Source organism: Hypanus sabinus, chromosome 11 (assembly GCF_030144855.1).
Source record: "Hypanus sabinus isolate sHypSab1 chromosome 11, sHypSab1.hap1, whole genome shotgun sequence".
NCBI lineage: Eukaryota > Metazoa > Chordata > Chondrichthyes > Myliobatiformes > Dasyatidae > Hypanus > Hypanus sabinus.
Window position 1 is genome coordinate 111,372,029 of NC_082716.1, and position 19,161 is coordinate 111,391,189.

Here is a 19,161-nt window from a genome sequence, read left to right on the forward strand (position 1 = left end):
TCCTTTATGTGTTTAGTTTATTTAAAGATACAGCACAGTAACATGCCTTCCAGTCCAACGAGTCGTGGCACCCAAATAAGCTACCAACACATCTTTGGGATGCGTGAGGTAACACTCGGTCATGGGGAGAAAGTTAAAAACTCCTTACAGACAGCGGCAGGAATCTCTTTAGGACCCTACTTGGAGGCAGAGAGTGAACGTTGAAAAACATAAATCTGGAATGGTAAGCTCAAAAGCACACACCAGTTTAGGTGACTCCCAGAAACTTGGACTAGAAGCAGTATAGAAAAGCACACATCCTGGACTTCTTTTTCTGTATCTATTTAATATTATTTTTCATGGGAAAATTTTGAAATTACAAAGATCAAAATCAAACATTTTGTGACACGTAATATTGAAACAGGAAAAAAAATCATTATGCCTATCCCTAGAATGCAGAATTATCAAATATAAGTGAAAAAAACACACACAAAAATGCATAGTGATCTGTATGAATATCTTACAGATTGCTGATAGAAAGCAGGTCTATGTGATTCCCTGCCCGCTGTACTGAGTTGTAAATTGGGTTTTGTTACAAAACCTTGTATTGTATAAATTCTCCCTTTTTTAATTGCTTGCTGGTATGAAAAACGAATTTTACAAAAAACACCACTGAAAGTTAGTGAACATTTCAACAAAGTATTTTTTTGGGACATACAAATACAGGAGACCTAGACCTCTTTTTTGAAACAATCAAGATTATATGCTCAGATGATGTAGCCTACTATGAATAAGGAAAAAAAGATAGCCTTTACTAATAATACAGAAGACCCACGGTAAAACATGATTTTTCTTTTTGTCTTTCGTTTTTAAGCACGCTCCCCTCGGATACGGCGGGCCAGCTGTATGTCCTTCGGCATAATAGTAACGCGTTTGGCATGGATAGCACACAGGTTGGTGTCCTCAAACAGACCAACCAGGTATGCCTCACTGGCTTCCTGCAGAGACAAAGAGAGGAAAGTAGGTGCTCTGTTGCTTCTAATCACATGGTTTAACCCCTCTAACCAGCCCCACAGCTCCACCCACAATTATACACACACCACTTACTTCAGTACATCATCATCAGAGATCCTCACCACCCAGGTCATGCTCTCTTTTCAATGGCTGCCATCAGCTAGAAGGTACAAGAGCCTCAGGACTCACACCACCAGGTTCAAGAACAGTTACTACCCTCAACCATCAGGCTCTTGAACAAAAGGGGATAACTACACTCACACCCCGTCTAATGAAATGTTCCTACAATCTAAAAATCACTTTTAAGAACTCTTTATTTTGTTATCTCATGTTCTTGTTATTTAATGCTTTTTACTTATATTTGCATTTGCACAGCTTGTTGTCTTCTGCACTCTGGTTGATCTTTCATCGATTGTTATAGTTACTATTCCTTAGATTTGCTGACTATTCCCGCAGAGAAGTGAATCTTAGGGTAGTATATAGTGACATAGATGTACTTTGATAACATTTACTTTAACTTTTATAAGAGGGGGTACAGTGATAGTGACCACATACCACCAGGTTCCAAATAGCTTTTGTAAAGGCATTACCACAGAGGTTCCCTCCCCACTGATCTCCCTCCTGGCACTTATCCTTGCAAGCAGAACAAGTGCTACACCTGCCTCTCCACCTCCCCCCTCAGTACCGTCAGAGTCCCAAACAGTCCTTCCAGGTGAGGCACTACTTCACCTGTGAGTTTGTGGGGGCTATATACTGTATCTGGCCCTCCTGGTATGGCCTCCTGTATATTGATGAGACCCAACATAGATTGGGAGACTGCTTCACTGAGCACCCATGCTCTGTCCACCAAAAGAAGTGGGATCTCCATTTTAATTCCACTTCCCATCCCCATTCCAACTTGTCAATCCATGGCCTCCCCTACTGTTGCGATGAGACCACACTCAGGTTGGAGGAAAACACCTTATATTCTGTCTGGGCAGCCCCCAACCTGATGGTATGAACATCAATTTCTCCAACTTCCAGTAATTGCCCCTCTACGCTCCTTCACCATCCCCCATCCCTTTTTCCCTCTCATCTCATCTCCTTGCCTGCCCATTGCCTCCCTCTAGTGCTCCTCCATTTTCTTTCTTCCATGGCCTTCTGTCTTCTCCTGTTAGATTCCTCCTTCTCCAGCCCTGCATCTTCTCTTCCATCAATCAAATTCCCAGCTCTTTACTTCATCCCTCCCTCTCCCATCTTATGTTTCTCTCTAAACACCCCCCACCTTTTAAATCTACTCCTCATCTTTTTTTCCTTCCAGTCGTCCTGCTGAAGGGTCTTAGCCCAAAATGTTGACTGTACTCTTAGATACAAATGCTGCCTGAGTTCCTTCCGCATTTTGTGTGTGTTACCACAGAGGTTCACACATTTTCCCAACAAATACAAGATCATTTTTCTCAAGAAATAAATGAACAAGAGTAATTTTTTTGTGTTATTTATTTAATTGGTTCTCTTTATCTAATTTTAGGACTTACATGAAGATCTGATCACACTTTAGGTCATACTTATGTAGAAATAGAGAAAATTCTACAGGGTTCACAAACTTTCTAGTACCCCTGTAAATGTAGTTTCTTCAAAAATTCAAAGTAAAATTCATTATTGAAGTACAGTCGGCCCTCCTTATCTGCGAGGGAATGCTACTGGGATCCCCCACTGATACCAGAAAACACAGATGCTCAAGTCCCTTATTTAACCAGTCTCACTACAGTCGACTTTAGGACCCAGCTGAACCCTGGACTTTATTTAACCTATCACAGTGTGGTGGTCTTTAGGACCCGGCAGAACTCTGAATCTGCAGTGTTTCTGTTTATGAAAATAATCACGATCGCAAATGAAAATAAAGTGGAAATAATAAAACGATCGGATAGAGGTGAAACGCCATTGATCATTGGAAAAGCGTTAGGTTACCGTCGGTCAAAGATAGGAACAATCTTAAAGGATAAAGTGAGAAAGGCCCTGCCCCGATGAAAGCTACAATTATTACTAAGCAATGCAGTGGCTTAATTATTGAAATACATACGTTTCTTAAGTGTTTTATATGCATAGAAAGGTAAAGTATATACTATAAACTAAGACAAACGTTTGACTAACTGACGCTAAATAATACCAGATGTACCTGCTCTGACTTACTTAATAAGAGAACTTCCGGTTTTGTTCGATCCTGATCCACAATAACCTATGCACATCCTCCTGTATACTTTAAATCATCTCTAGATTACTTATAATATCTAATACAATGTAAATGCTATGTAAATAGTTATAATACTGCGTTGTTTAGGGGATAATGACAAGAAAAAAAAGCCTATACTTGCTCGAGTAACAAGTGCTGGAAGAGCACTTCCGGGTTTTCTCAATTCGCAGTTGGTTGAATTTGTGCATGCGGAACTCACGGATAAGAAGGGCCAAGTGTATTCACAAAACACTTAAACCAAAAGGGAGATCTGGGAGCAAATACAATTACAAGACAATCCTGCAATTGATCCATATGTTATTTAAAAAGGAATCTTCCAAACTGTGTGTGACGTGATCACACACTGGATAGTTACCTCTTAATACTGTTGGATTGGAGTGTGGACCTTTCTATGCTTGTTTGTAATTTTATATAATCACCTATATACATACATGTAAGTGTACAATGAATTTTCTAGCAATTACAGTACAGTTGCTTCTGTATCTTTCAAGGAACTTTAATTTTCAGTAGTAGGTGTCACACCACTTGAATCTCGCTGTTTTATAGGTTAATTGTCATCACTGGGCCTCCAAGAGGACCACAACGTTGTCGTGGTTTGAAGGCTTGCGTGCTTCAATGACCCAGAGAGTGATGTTGGCTGGAGTCAGGGCTTTATACTTTGGCCCTTGGTAGAGGGTCAAAGGGTAGAGGCCCAGACCAAGAGTGGTCCATCGGTCAGTCCCGCAGCTCAAGGTTAACAACCCTAACTGGTCAAATTTCGGAAAAGGCAATGATGAATTCTTCTACATCTGAGTGTGACAGTATTCCTGAGTCTCCACCCAGGACTTGCATGACTGACAGTAGTGAAAACCGAGAGGAAGCTGCTGACATGCTGAAGGAAGCCCTGAATGCCACCGAAGATGCAGGACTTTCATTGCTGCCTTAAAGGACAGCAGTGTAATGGACAGAAAGTAAATTATTACCAGAATTTTTGTATGAGATAATCACAACTGCTTTTTCCCTTTGTTTTCTCATCTCTCTCGTTCATTTCCCATTCTTGTACATTTAATAAAATGGCTGTAGGCAACAAGTATTATGCCTCATTCTTGATCTTTGGATCACAAATTATCAGGATTCAACAATATCTCAGTGTAACAAAGGATGGGTAACAAATATGAAGTTCTTAGATGATGAAATAGATGGCTTTGTGCCAAGTTTATAGATGATATGAAGATTGGTGGAGGGGCAGGTAGTGTTGAGGAAATAGGTAGGCTGCAGAAGGATTTAGACAGATTAGAAGAATGGGCATGAAAGAGGCAAATGAAATACAATGCTGGAAAATGCATGGTCATGGTAGAAATAAACGTGCAGACTATTTTCTAAACGCGGAGAAAAACCAAAAATCTGAGGTACAAAGGGACTTGTGAGTCCTTGTGCAGAACACCCTAAAGGTTAACTTGCAGGTAGAGTGTAACGTTAGCATTCATTTCAAGAGGTCTAAAATATAAGAGCGGGGTTGTGATGCTGAGGTATTATAAGGCTAACACGAGGAAATCTGCAGACTCTGGAACTGCAAGCAACACACACAAAATGCTGGTGGAACACAGCAGACCAGGCAGCATCTATAGGAAGAAGTGCTGTCAACGTTTCGGGCCGAGACCCTTCGTCAGGACTAACTGAAAGGAAAGATTGTAAGAGATTTGAAAGTAGTGGGGGAGGGGGAAATGCGAAATGATAGAAGACTGGAGGGGGTGGGGTAAAGCTGAGAGCCAGAAAGGTGATTGGCAAAAGGGATACAGAGCTGGAGAAGGGAAAGGATCATGGGACGGGAGGCCTAGGGAGAAAGAAAGGGGGAGGGGAACACCAGAGGGAGATGGAGAACAGAGTGATGGGCAGAGAGAGAAAAAAGGGAGGGGGGAAAAAAACAAAATATCAAGGATGGGGTAAGAAGGGGAGGAGGGGCATTAACGGAAGTTAGAGAAGTCAAAGTTCATGCCATCAGGTTGGCGGCTACCCAGCCGGTATATAAGGTGGTGTTCCTCCAACCTGAGTGTGGCTTCATCTTGACAGTAGAGGCGGCCATGGACAGACATATCAGATGGGAATGGGATGTGGAATTAAAACAAGTGGCCACTGAGAGATGCTGCTTTCTCTGGCGGACAGAGCATAGGTGTTCAGCGAAACAGTCTCCCAGTCTGCGTCGGGTCTCACCAATATATAAAAGGCCACACTGGGAGCACCGGATGCAGTATACCACACTAGCTGACTCACAGGTGAAGAGACGCCTCACCTGGAAGGACTGTCTGGGGCCCTGAATGGTGGTGAGGGAGGAAGTGTAAGGGCAGGTCTAGCACTTGTTCCACTTGCAAGGATAAGTGCCAGGAGGGAGATCGGTGGGAAGGGATGGGGGGACGAATGGACAAGGGAGTCGCATAGGGAGCCATCCCTGCGGAAAGCAGAAAGGTGGGGGTGAGGAGGGAAAGATGTGCTTGGTAGTGGGATCCTGTTGGAGGTGGCGGAAGTTACGGAGAATTATACGTTGGATCCGGAGGCTGGTGGGGTGGTAGGTGAGGACAAGGGGGACCCTATCCCGAGTGGGGTGATGGACAGATGGGGTGAGGGCAGATGTGCGGGAAACGGGAGAGATGCGTTTGAGAGCAGAGTTGATGGTGGAAGAAGGGAAGCCCCTTTGTTTAAAAAAGGAAGCAGCATCTCCTTCGTCCTGGAATGAAAAGCCTCATCCTGAGAGCAGATGCGGTGGAGACGGAGGAATTGTGAGAAGGGGATAGCATTTTTGCAAGAGACAGGGTGGGAAGAGGAATAGTCCAGGTAGCTGTGAGAGTCTGTAGGCTTATAGTAGATATCAGTAGATAAGCTGTCTCCAGAGATGGGGACAGAAAGATCAAGAAAGGGGAGGGAGGTGTCAGAAATGAACCAGGTAAATTTGAGGGCAGGGTGAAAGTTGGAGGCAAAATTAATGAAGTCAACGAGCTCAGTATGCGTGCAGGAGGCAGCGCCAATGCAGTCATCGATGTAGCGAAGTAAAAGAGGGGGACGGATACCCGTATAGGCTTGGAACATGGACTGTTCCACAAAGCCAACAAAAAGGCGGGCATAACTGGGACCCATGTGGGTGCCCATGGCTACACCTTTGGTTTGGAGGAAGTGGGAGGAGCCAAAGGAAAAATTATTAAGAATATTAACTAATTCCGCTAGATGGAGGAGAGCAGTGGTAGAGGAGAACTGGTTAGGTCTGGAATCCAGAAAGAAGTGGAGAGCTTTGAGACCTTCCTGGTGTGGGGTGGAGGTATATAGGGACTGAATGTCCATGGTGAAAATAAGGTCATGGGGGCCAGGGAACTTAAAATCATTGAAAAAATTATTATAAGGCACTGGTGAGGCCTCACCTTGAATATCATGAACAGTTCTGGGCTCCTCATCCAAGAAGAGATGAGCTGGCATTGGAAAGGGTTCAGAGGAGGTTCACAGCATGACTCTGGAAATGAAAGGGTCATCATACGAGGAACATTTGGGTCTGGGTCTGTACTTGCCACAATTTAGAAGGGTGGGGGGGGGGGTGGGGGGAATCTCTTTGAAACTTTTCGAATGTTGAAAGGCCTGGGCAGAGTAGATGTGGAAAGGATGTTTCTCATGGAGGGGGAGCCTAGAACAAAAGGGCACAGCCTCAGGATAAAGGGGCGCCCATTTAAAACAGAGATGCCGAGAAATTTCTTTAGCCAGAGGCTGGTGAATTTGTGGAAATTATTACCAAAGGCAACTGTGGAGGCCAGGTTGTTGGGTGTATTTAAGGCACAGCTTGATAGGTTCTTGATTGGACACGGCATCAGGTTACAGGGAGTGTGGTTGAGGAAGGAGGAAAAAAAAAGGAATAGCCATGAGTAAATAGTGGAGCAGACTCGATGGGTCAAATGGCCAAACTCTATTCCAATGCCTAAAAGTTCATGTGATTCATCAAATTCTGCAGATGCTGGAAATCCAGAGCCAAACACATAAAATGCCAGAGGAACAGCATTTCATGCAGCATCCATGGAGCAGACTAAACAAGCAGCCCAAAATGTCAACTGTGTATTCATTTCTAACGTTCCCAGTTTTAATGAAAGATTGACACAAAACATTATCTCCACTATTCTTTCTACAGAAGCTGCACAACTTGTTTAACTGTTCCACAATTTGGGCCGGCATGGTAGCCTAGTGGTTAGCACGCTTTACAGGACCAGCGACCTGGGCTTAATACCTGCCACTACTACTAAGGAGCTTGTACATTCTCCCTGTGACTGGATGGGTTTCTTCTGGGTGCTCCAGTTTCCTCCTTACCAGTTAGTAGGTTAATAGATCATTGCAAATTGTCCCGTGATTAGACTAGGATTAAATCAGGGAATTGCTGGGTGGCGAGTCTCAAAGGGCTAGAAGGGTCCGTATCTCAATCAAAAAATAAGCGAACAGATTTCCGTTTGTTATTTCAGATTTCCAGCACCTGCAGTCATGTGTAATTTAGGATAGTACATGCTATTCTTCCCCCTCCGTTGAGGTCGAAGTAGGAATCTTTGTATTTGGGTTCAATAAATGTTGGTAAGCTACTTGACTACAATTAATTCCAATCCTGTCCTCATGCTTGAACTTTCTTTTGAGTATTTTGACATGAAGCAAAGGGACCTAGGGTAACTTTACCCAACATACACCTATTTAGAACAGGGGTTCTAACCTTTGTTTATGCCACAAACCCTTACGATTAACCGAGGAGTCCGTGAACCCCAGGTTGGGAACCCGATTTATAAATTTAGAGTTACTTCGCAAAACTGAGGGATTACACCTGGGTCCCTACCTCAAGGATCAACTCTATTGACCATATACATTTATGTGTACCAGCATATATTTAGTATAAGCTGCATCATAAAAGCTGGTTTAAAGTGTCTACAGCACAGCAACTGAGATAATCGGTAAAGGGGGTTGGGAGGGCCCTACTACCTAGGTGAAGAAAACTAAGTTGTTGTGAAGTTTTTGTTTTAATAAAGCACTTTCAGAAGGGAGATTTTGAAAAAGGCAGTTTGCAGGGTGGGTAAGTGTCCATAATGTGCAATTCAAAGGGAAAGATTTTCAGACTGGGACAGCATGGAAGCAGACGATGCAGCAGGACACTGAGTTGAAGAGCTCACCTGCAGAGCCCCAATGGCAGCACTCTGGAACCTCAGGTCAGTTTTGAAGTCCTGTGCGATTTCACGCACCAGACGCTGGAAGGGAAGCTTCCTGATCAGCAACTCTGTGGACTTCTGGTATCGCCGGATTTCACGCAAAGCCACAGTCCCAGGCCTAGTTGAAAAAAAAATTACCTATTAACTTTAAAAGATTTGTAAGGACATTCTGTCAGCAAGAAAAACATTCAACTTGTCCAAAAGTACAGAACTAACGCCTACTGATCATTATAATTCTGCACTGGCATTCAATTGGATAATTCCTGGTCTCTCAGCTCTATTAGTTCAGCAATCCATTGTATTTGTCCCCATGAAGAATCTCCCACAGTATATAACTGGCTTCGGCAGCTTTTACAGCAGGGGTTCCCAACCTTTTTCATGCCATCAACCAGTACCTTTAAGCAAGGGTCCTTGGACCCCCAGTTGGGAAGCCCTGTAAAGGCAAGATGAACTTTCGAGCTTTGTTCTGCAGTTTCCAAAATGATTTTGGCATGGACTTCTATTAAGAATTTAATCTGGAAATTAATTAACTCATCAACTTGTGCAGACATTTATTAACAGCTTTAAAATCATTCACATTTCCTTAACATAAACAAAATCAACCAAAAACTACTTCTATACTGCCTCTACAACTTTTGATTGTGAAAACTAATCGATAAGCTTCATGACCTTGGCCTCAATACCTGTGCAACTGGATCTTCGATTTCCTCACTTGCAGACCCCAGTCAGTTTGGATTAGCAACAACATCTCCATCAGCACAGGTGCACCACACGGCTGCGTGCTTAGCCCCCTGCTCTACTCACTTTACACTTATGACTGTGGCTAAGCACAGCTCCAATGCCATGCTGATGACACCACTGTCATCAGCTGAATCAAAATTAGTGACAAATCAACATACAGAGGAGAGATTGAAACATCTAGCTGAGTGGTGGCCACAACTATAACCTCTCATTCAGTGTCAGCAAAACCAAAGAACTGATTGTAGGAGGAGGAAACCAGAGTATTCAAGTTTGCTGATGACACCACTGTGGTCCAAATCAATGGTGCTGACAAATCAGCATACAGGACATTGAAAACGTGGTTGTGGTGACACAACAACCACCTCCTACTCAATTTCTCCAAGACCAAGGAGCTGATTATCGACTTCAGAAGGAAGAAAATGGTGGCCCACAAATCATCAGGGGCTCAGAGGTGGAGAGGGCCAGAAGTCAGCAACTTTAAATTCCTCAGTGTTATAATTTCAGAGGACCTGTCCAGGGCCCAACACATAAATGCAATTACAAAGAAAGCACAGTAGCACCTCTGCTTCCTTATAAGTTAGTGAAGATTCAGCAAGGCATCTAAAACTTTGACAAAATTCCATAGGTGTGCAGTGGAGAGTATATTGATTGGTTGAATCACCGCCTGGTACGGAAACAACAATTCCCTTGAACGGAAAATCATATAAAATGTGGTTACAACCCAGTCCATCAAGGGTAAAGCTCTCCTCACCACTGGGCACATCTAAACAGAGTGCTGTTGCAAGAAAGCAGCTTCCAGCATCAAGGACCCCCAACAGCCAGACTTTGCTCTTTGCACACAGCTACCATCAGGAAGAAGGTACAGGTGCCTCAGGATTCAGACCACCAGGTTCAGGAACAATTATTAACCCTCAACCATTAGCTCTTGAAGCAGTGGGAATAACTTCACTTACCCCATTATTGAACTGTTCCTACAACTTATGGACTCACTTTCAAAAATTCTATCACATTAGTTGGATTTACTGTATATGCCCACAAGAAAATAAATCTCAGGGTTGTATATGGTGACATACGTGTACTTTGAAAATAAATTTACTTTGAAATTTGCAAAATGTTTTGAGGTCAGTAATTGGAGGCACAGACTAACATCACTCATAGAAGGATTAGAGAATAATGTTTTCACCTGAGGATTAAAGATCCCTGCATGAACACTTTACACTTACAAGGAAAGAGACTGAGAGCTGTAAAGTGGAGTTAGCCTAAATAGTTCTTTAGCTGACAGAATGGCTTGCATAATATAGAGAATTTTAAAAACTCCAGCAGGTCCTTTTTGATTTTACAAAAACTTTGCTTCATCAGCTGCTCTGAGGAAGATGGATATACATGATTGGACAATGAATCGAGGCAGAAGTTGGTCTCTAGAAATTAGTCATGACCTATTGCTGAATATATGCCCGCAGATCCCTGAAAGTTGCCTCACAGGTAGATAGGGTAGAAAGCTTATGGGGTGTTAGCTTTTATAAGTCGACGGATAGAGTTTAAGAGTTGCGAGGTAATGATGCAGCTCTATAAAACTCTGGTTAGGCCACACTTGAGTACTGTGTCCAGTTCTGGTCGCCTCACTATAGGAAGGAGGTGGAAGCATTGGAAAGGGTACAGAGGAGATTTACCAGGATGCTGCCTGGTTTAGAGAGTGTGCATTATGATCAGAGATTAAGGGAGCTAGGGCTTTACTCTCTACTGAGAAGGAGGATGAGAGGAGACATGACAGAGGTGTACAAGATATTAAGAGGAATAGATAGAGTGACAGCCAGCGCCTCTTCCCCAGGGCACCACTGGTCAATACAAGAGGACATGGCTTTAAGGTGTGGGGTGGGAAGTTCAAGGGGGATATTAGAGGAAGGTTTTTTTGCTCAGAGAGTGGTTGGTCCATGGAATGCACTGCCTGAGTCAGTGGTGGAGGCAGATACACTAGTGAAATTTAAGAGACTACTAGACAGGTATATGGAGGAACTTAAGGTGGGGGGGGGGGGTTATATGGGAGGCAGGGTTTAAGGGTCAGCACAACATTGTGGGCTGAAGGGCCTGTACTGTGCTGTACTATTCTATGCTCTATGTGTTCTATTGCTGGATAACTTTACCCACCACCACACTGAACTGATCACTGATCACAACCTAGGGATTCATTTTCAATGACTTTACAATTCATGATCTCACTATTATTTATTTACTTTTTTTTGTATTTGTAGTTTGTCTTCATTTGCACAGTGGTTGCTTGTCAGTCTTTGCGCGTAGTTTTTCACTGATTGTATTCTATTTCTCTGTTCTGCAGTGAATGTCTGCAAAAAAGAATCTCAGGGTTGTATATGATGACATATATGTACTTTGATAATAAATTTACTTTGAGTTGGCTGCAGCTACTTAACAACATGAAAAGACAACCAGTGTGTGGAACTGTAATCCAACAAATTTTCAAGCAAAAAAGAAAACCGATACTGTAGCGGTTAGCACACTATTACAGTTCAGACACTGGAGTTCAGAGTTCAATTCCGGCATCCTCTGTTAGAAAGTTTGCACATCCCTCCCATGAAGCACATGGGTTTCCTCTGGGTGCTCCGGTTTCCTCCCGCAGTCAAGAGATGTATGGGTTAGGAGGTTAATAGGTCATTGTAAATTGTCCCATGATTAGGCTAGGGCCAAATCAGTGGGTTGTTGGGTGGCAGAAGGACCTGCTCTGCACTGTATCTCTCAATAAAAAATTAATACAACCATATAACAATTACAGCACGGAATCAGGCCATCTCGGCCTTTCTAGTCCGTGCCGAACGCTTACTCTCACCTAATCCGACCGACCTGCACTCAGCCCATAACCCTCCATTCCTTTCCTGTCCATATACCCAACCAATTTTTTTTTTAAATGACAAAATTGAACCTGACTCTATCACTTCTACTGAAAGCTCATTCCACACAGCTACCACTCTGAGTAAAGAAGTTCCCCCTCGTGTTACCCCTAAACTTTTGCCCCTTAACTCTCAACTCATGTCGTCTTGTTTGAATCTCCCTCTCAATGGAAAAAGTCTATCCACGTGAACTCTATCTATCCCACCTCATAATTTTAAATATCTCTATCCCCCTCAAACCTTCTACGCTCCAAAGAATAAAGACCTAACTTGTTCAACCCTTCTAAAACTTCTCCAAGAATTCCCAACACTGAGATCATACTGTTCCTTTGAAAGTGAAGAGGTAGAGGATGGAGCCATTGGTGCATATGTAGAGCCTGATGGTTTGAGATGTATCTATTTAAGGCAAGGAGTATCATAAACAAGACAGATGAACTTTATGTGGATCAGTACGTGGAACAATGAGGTGGTCATTACAGAGACTTGGATGTCTCGGGGGCAGGATGTCATTGCTAATTAGGGATTGTATCAGGGCTGTAGAAAAGGAGGAAGTCATGGAGGGATAGTCCACTGAGTCATTGTAAATGGCAGTCAGGAACAGGAAGGGAGTAATAACTCTATCGGGTGCTTTTTTTTGTACACCCTCCAACAGTAACAGAGGCATCAAGGAACAGATACGGAAGCAGATTCTGGAACGGTGCAATAATAGGGTTGTTGTAATGGGTGATTTTAACTTTTACTAATATTGACCGGAAAGGGGTTTAGATGGGATGGAGTTTGTTAGGTGTGTTCAGGAAAGTTTCCTAAAGCAGTATGCAGATAAGCCTGCGAGAGGAGAGACTGTACTTGATCTCGATGGGGGAGCATTTTGGAGGTAGTAATTACAACTCTAACTCCTATCATAGCACTGGAGAGGGATAGGAGCAGACAATTTTGGAAAACATTTAATTGGGGTAGGGGGAAATATAATGCTATTAGGCAAGAACTTGGGAACATAAATTGAGAGCAGATGCTCTCAGGGAAATGCATGGCAAAAATGTGACAAGTGTTCAGGGACCATTTGCATGGCATTCTGCATAGGTATGTTCCACTGAGGCAGGAAAGAATGGTAGGGTAAAAGAACCACGATGTACAAAGGATGTAGAAAATTTAGTTAAGAAGAAAAGAAAAGCTTACGGAAAGTTCAAGAAACTAGGTACTGTTAGAGCTCTGGAAAATTACAAGGGTGCCAGGAAGAAGCTTAAAAATGAAATTAGGGAAGCTAGAAGAAAACCCCAAAGCATTGTACAAGTATGTGAAGAGCAAGGTGTGAGAATAGGACCAAGTAGGTACTTCAGTATTCACCAGTGAAAAGGACCTTGGTAATTGTGGGGATGATTTACAGTGGAATAAAGTGTTTGAGTGTATAGACATTAAGAGGAAGTGCTGGAGCTTTTGAAAGGTATTAAGTTAGGTAAGTCACCAGGACCAGACAAGATATACCCAGGCTACTGTGGGAAGTGAGGCAGAAGATTGCTGAGCCTCTGCCGATGATCTCTGCATCCTCAATAGGAATAAGAGAAGTACCAGAGGAATGGAAGGTTGAAAATGTTGTTCACTTGTTCAAGAAAGGGAGTAGAGATAATTCAGGAAATTATAGACCAGTGAGTCTCACTTCAGTGCTGGACAAGTTGTTGGAGAAGATCCTGAGAGGCAGGATTTATGAGCATTTGGACAGACATAATCTAATTAGGGATAGTCAGCATGGCTTTGTCAAGGCCTTAAGAGCCCGATTGAATTCTTTGAGGATGTAACAACACATTGGTGAAAGTACAGTAGTGGAAGTAGTATATATGGATTTCATGCAAGGCTCATTCAGAAAGTAAGGAGGCATGGGATCCAAGGAGACCTTGCGTTGTGGATCCAGAATTGGTTTGCCACAGAAGGCAAAGGGTGGTTGCATATCCTACATGAAGGTCAGCGACCAGTGGTGTTCTGCAAGGATCTGTTCTAGGACCCCTCCTCTTTGTGATTTTTATAAATGACCTGGATGAACCTGGATGAAGAAGTAGAAGGCTGGGTTAGTAAGTTTTGCTGATGACACAAAGGTTGGGGGTGTTGTGGATAGTCTGGAGGGTTGTCAGAGGTTACAGCGGGACATTGATAGGATGCAGAACTGGGCTGAGAACTGGCAGATGAAGTTCAACCCAGATAAGTGTGAAGTGGTTCATTTCAGTAGGTCAAATTTGAAGACAGAAGATCTTCAAATTTACTTTGAATAAAAAAAACACAAAATGCTGGCAGAACTCAGCAGGCCAGACAGCATCTATGGGAGGAGGTAATGACGACGTTACGGGTGGAAACCCTTCATCAGGAGTGAAGTAACATGGGATGGTCGAGGGGGGATAAGAAGTGGGGGGAGGGATAGAGAGCTTGGGAGTGATAGGCTGGAGGGAAATGGGCTCGGGGGAAGGTGGAGAATTATGGGAAATAAAAGAGAAAGAAAGGTAGGGCTGGGGGTAGATTATAGTGAGGGGGCAAAAAGAGAGAAAGAGAACCAGACTAAAATAATAGATAGGGATGGGGGTAAGGGTGGGGGGCAGGGGTAACAACGGAGGTCAGTGAATTGGATGTTCATGCCGGCAGGAAGGAGGCTACCTAGGCGGCAGATAAGGTATTGCTCCATCGACCTGCGTGTGGCCTCATCTTGACGGTAGAGGAGGCCATCCACAGACATGTCGGAGTGGGAGTGGTCCTCAGGGATCACTCCCTACACGACTCCCTTGTCCATTCATCCCCCCCCATCCCTCCCCACCGACCTCCCTCTGGGCACTCATCCCAGCAAACGGAAGAAGTGCTACACCTGCCCCCACATTTCTTCCCTCACCACCATCCCAGGCCCCAGACAGTCCTTTCAGGTGAGGCACCACTTCACCTGCGAGTCACTGGGGTGATATACTGTATCCGGTGCTCCCGATGTGGCCATTCATACATTGGGGAGACCCGCCGCAGACTGGGAGACCGTTTAGCCTAACACCGGCGCTCGGTCCTCCAGCAGTGGCAGGATCTCCCTGTGGCCACACACTTCAACTCCACAGACCACTCCCACTCTGACATGTCTGTCCATGGCCTCCTCTACCGTCAAGATGGGGCCACACGCAGTTCGATGGAGCAATACCTTATCTGCCGCCTAGGTAGCCTCCTTCCTGCCGGCATGAACATCCAACTCACTGACCTCCATTGATACCCCTGTCCCCCCACCCTTACCCCCATCCCTATCTATTATTTTAGTCTGGTTCTCTTTCTCTCTCTTTTTCCCCCCTCACTATAATCTCTCCCCCCAGCCCTACCTTTCTTTCTCTTTTATTTCCCACAATTCTCCACCTTCCCCTAGCCCATTTCCCTCCAGCCTATCACTTCCCAGCTCTCTACTTCATCCCTCCCCCCACTTCTTATCCCCCCCCCCCGCCTCCACCATCCCATGTTACTTCACTCCTGATGAAGGGTTTCTGCCCGAAACATCGTTATTACCTCCTCCCATAGATGCTGTCTGGCCTGCTGAGTTCTGCCAGCATTTTGTGTTTTTTTATTCAAAGTAAATTTCCTTACTTTACATGTACAACCCTGAGCTTTATTTTCCTGTGGCAACACTCAACAAATCTATAGAATAAAAACCCTAACAGAATCAATGAAAGCCTGCCTAACAAGGGCATTCAACCAGAGTGTAGAAGACAATAATAATAAAGAAAGAAGCAATCAATAATGAGAACAGGAGACAAAGAGTCATTGAAACTGAGTCCTTGTTTTATGGGGACATTTTAATAATGGGGTGAGAGAAGTTAACCACTCTGGTGGTTGAGGGGTAATAACTGTTCCAGAACCTGGTGTGGGTTCTAAGGCTCCTGTACATCTTTCCTGATGGCAGCAGTGAGAAGAGAGCTGATGGTAGGGACTCCTGATGATGATGGATGCTGCTTTCATGTAACAGCATTTCTTGTGATGCACTCAATGGTTGGGAGTTACGATAGAGGTGGATAGTTGGAGAGAATTGGAAAAGAGATTCAATACAAAACTGAAAATATTGTTTTCCTGGGAGTCAACATTCATCTACACACTCTCCACTCATGGGTGAATGTGACCTGATGTGACTTAGAACACATGTAGCAAAGTTCTGAAAGACCTCACTTTTTAAACCATAGACATCAGAGCAGAATTAGGCCATTTGGCCCAATGAGTCTGCTCCACCATTCCATCAGGGCTGATTTATCATCCCTCTCAACCCCACTCTCCCGCCTTCTCCCCGTAACCTTTGACGCGCTTACTAATCCTATTCCTTCTCTCTTCTATTTGCACTCTGGCCTCTTACCTCTTTTTCTCACCTGCATATCACCACTGCCTGATGCCCCTCCTTATTCCTTTTCTCTTACGGACACTGTCCTCTCCTATTGGATTCCTTCTTCTCCTGCCCTTTTACATTTCCCACCCACCTGACTTCACCTATCACCTTCCAGCTATTCTCCTTTCCATCCCTCCCCCCTCCACCTTTTAATTCTGGCGTCTTCCTTTCCAGCCCTAAAGAAGGGTATCAGCCCCAAACATCGATTTTTTATTTGCTTCCACAGATGCTCCCTGACCTGCTGAGTTCCTCTAACATCTTTTGCATGTTGCTAATAGAAATTACTGGAAAATCTCACCAGCTCAAATAGCTTCTGAAGTAAAAAGTACAGCAAACATTTTGAGTTTGCAACTCTACATCAGAATATTTATATTTATATTGTTACTTATTTGGTTGTTTGTCAGGCTTTGTGTGTAGATTTTCATTGTATTTCTTTGTTCTACTCTGAATCCTCAAAGAGAGTGTGAGTGTGTGGAATGCACTGCCAGCGACAGTGGTAGAGTCAGATACAACAGGGTCTTTTAAGAGAATCTTAGACAGGTACATGGAGCTTAGAAAAATAGAGGGCTCTGCAGTAGGGAAAATCCAGGCAGCTTCTAGAGTAGGTTACATGGTTGGCACAACATTGTGAGCCAAAGTAAAGTGCTGTAAATTTTCTGTTTCTAATCAACAATCAATCAACTGCCTGAAATATACTCAGAACGCGGCCTCTGCAGCTGTCTATAGTAATGAATTCAACCGTCTGGCTAAAAAAAAACCCTTACTCTGTTCTAAAAGAATGTCCTTGTATTCTGAGGCTGTGTCCTCTGGTCTAGACTCACCCACTATAGGAAACATCCTCTCCACATCCACTCTATCTGTGCCCTCTGGTCCTAGACTCCCCCACTACAGAAAACATCTTCTCCACATCCACTCTATCTGTGTCCTCTGGTCCTAGACTCCCCCACAATAGGAAACATCCTCTCCACATCCACTCTATCTGTGTCCTCTGGTCCTAGACTCCCCCACTATAGGAAACATCCTCTCCACATCCACTCTATCTGTGTCCTCTGGTCCTAGACTCCCCCACTGTAGGAAACATCCTCTCCACATCCACTCTGTCTGTGTCCTCTGGTCCTAGACTCCCCCACTACAGGAAACATCCTCTCCACATCCACTCTATCTGTGTCCTCTGGTCCTAGACTCCCCCACCATAAAAACTTCCTCTCCACACCCACTCTATCTGTGTCCTCTGGTGCTAGACTCCCCCACTACAGGAAACATCCTCTCCACATCCACTCTATCTGTGTCCTCTGGTGCTAGACATCCCCACTACAGGAAACATCCTCTCCACATCCACTCTGTGTCCTCTGGTCCTAGGCTCCCTCCACTATAGGAAACATCCTCTCCACATCCACTCTATCTGTGTCCTCTGGTCCTAGGCTCCCCCACTATAGGAAACATCCTCTCCACATCCACTCTATCTGTGTCCTCTGGTCCTAGACTCCCCCACTATAGGAAACATCCTCTCCACATCCACTCTATCTGTGTCCTCTGATCCTAGACTCCCCCACTATAGGAAACATCCTCTCCACATCCGCTCTATCTTTAGGCCTTTCAATATTTACCAGGTTTCAAAGACATCCCTCTCACTCTTAGAAACTTCAGTGAGTATAGGCCCAGAGCCATCAAATGCTCTTCATACATTAACCCCTTCATTCCCAGGATAATTCTCATGAACCTCCTCTGGACTTCTTCCAATGCCAGCACTTCCTTTCTTAGATTATTGTTAATAGATTTATTCATGGGAAAGTGATAGACTGGCCAGCAATGTATTAGAATCAGAATCAGATTTAACATCACTGGCATATTTGTAAATATATTGTTTTGCAGCAACAGTACATTGCATATATAAAAAACTATACATTATGAGAGATATATATTAAGTAGTGCAAAAAATAGGCAAAAAAAGAGAAATAGTGAGGTAGTGTTCATGAGTTAATTGTCCATTCAGAAACCTTCTAAAAAGGAAGGAAGGTGATATCCCTGGTATTACATTCTGACAACCCATGCATCTAAGTTTAAAGTCATAGTTGCTGCCCTTATGTTACTCCTTTAACATACAAGACCAAAGAGGTCATTATGGACTTCAGAAAGGGTAAGATGAGGGAACACACACCAGTCCTTATGGATGGAGCAGAAGTAGAAAGAGTGAGCAACTTCAAGTTCCTGGGTGTCAGTATCTCTGATGACTTAACCTGGTCTTAACATATTGATGCAGCTACAAAAAAGGCAAGATGGTAGCTATATTTCATTAGGAGTTCGAGGAGATTTGATTTGTCACTTAAAATACACGAAAATTTCTGAAGATGTACTATGGAGATCATTCTCACTGGCTGCATCACGTCTGGAAAGGGGGAGGATGGTGGTGGGCTGCTGAATTGGATTGTAGTAAGCTGCAGAGTTGTCAAATTAGTCAGCTCCATCATGGGTACTACCCTTCCCAAGATCCAGGACATCTTCAAGGAGCGATGCCTCAGAAAGGCAGCATCCATCATTAATGACCCCCTTCACCATCTTCTGATTGCTATCATCAGGAAGGAGGTACAGGAGCCTGAAGACACACACTCAGTTATTCAGGAACAGCTTCTTCCCCTCTGCCATCCGATTTCTGAATGGACATTGAATGAATGTTACCTCACTACTCTTTTTATCTCTGCCTTTGCACTACTTTTTAAATATTATATATATATA

At 43.8% G+C, this 19,161-nt stretch overlaps 1 protein-coding gene across 1 annotated transcript in view; it reads right to left on the reverse strand.

Annotated features, from left to right (window-relative positions):
• The window catches only part of h3f3c (H3 histone, family 3C), a 21,596-nt gene continuing 2,435 nt past the window's right edge, over nt 1–19,161 (reverse strand). Inside the window, exons 3-4 of the mRNA XM_059985139.1 lie at nt 8,377–8,530; nt 1–977 (exon numbers count right to left, since the gene is read on the reverse strand). Of these exons, the coding sequence (XP_059841122.1) occupies nt 849–977; nt 8,377–8,530 (283 nt within the window). The 3' untranslated portion in view covers nt 1–848. The remainder of the gene's footprint in view (nt 978–8,376; nt 8,531–19,161) is intronic.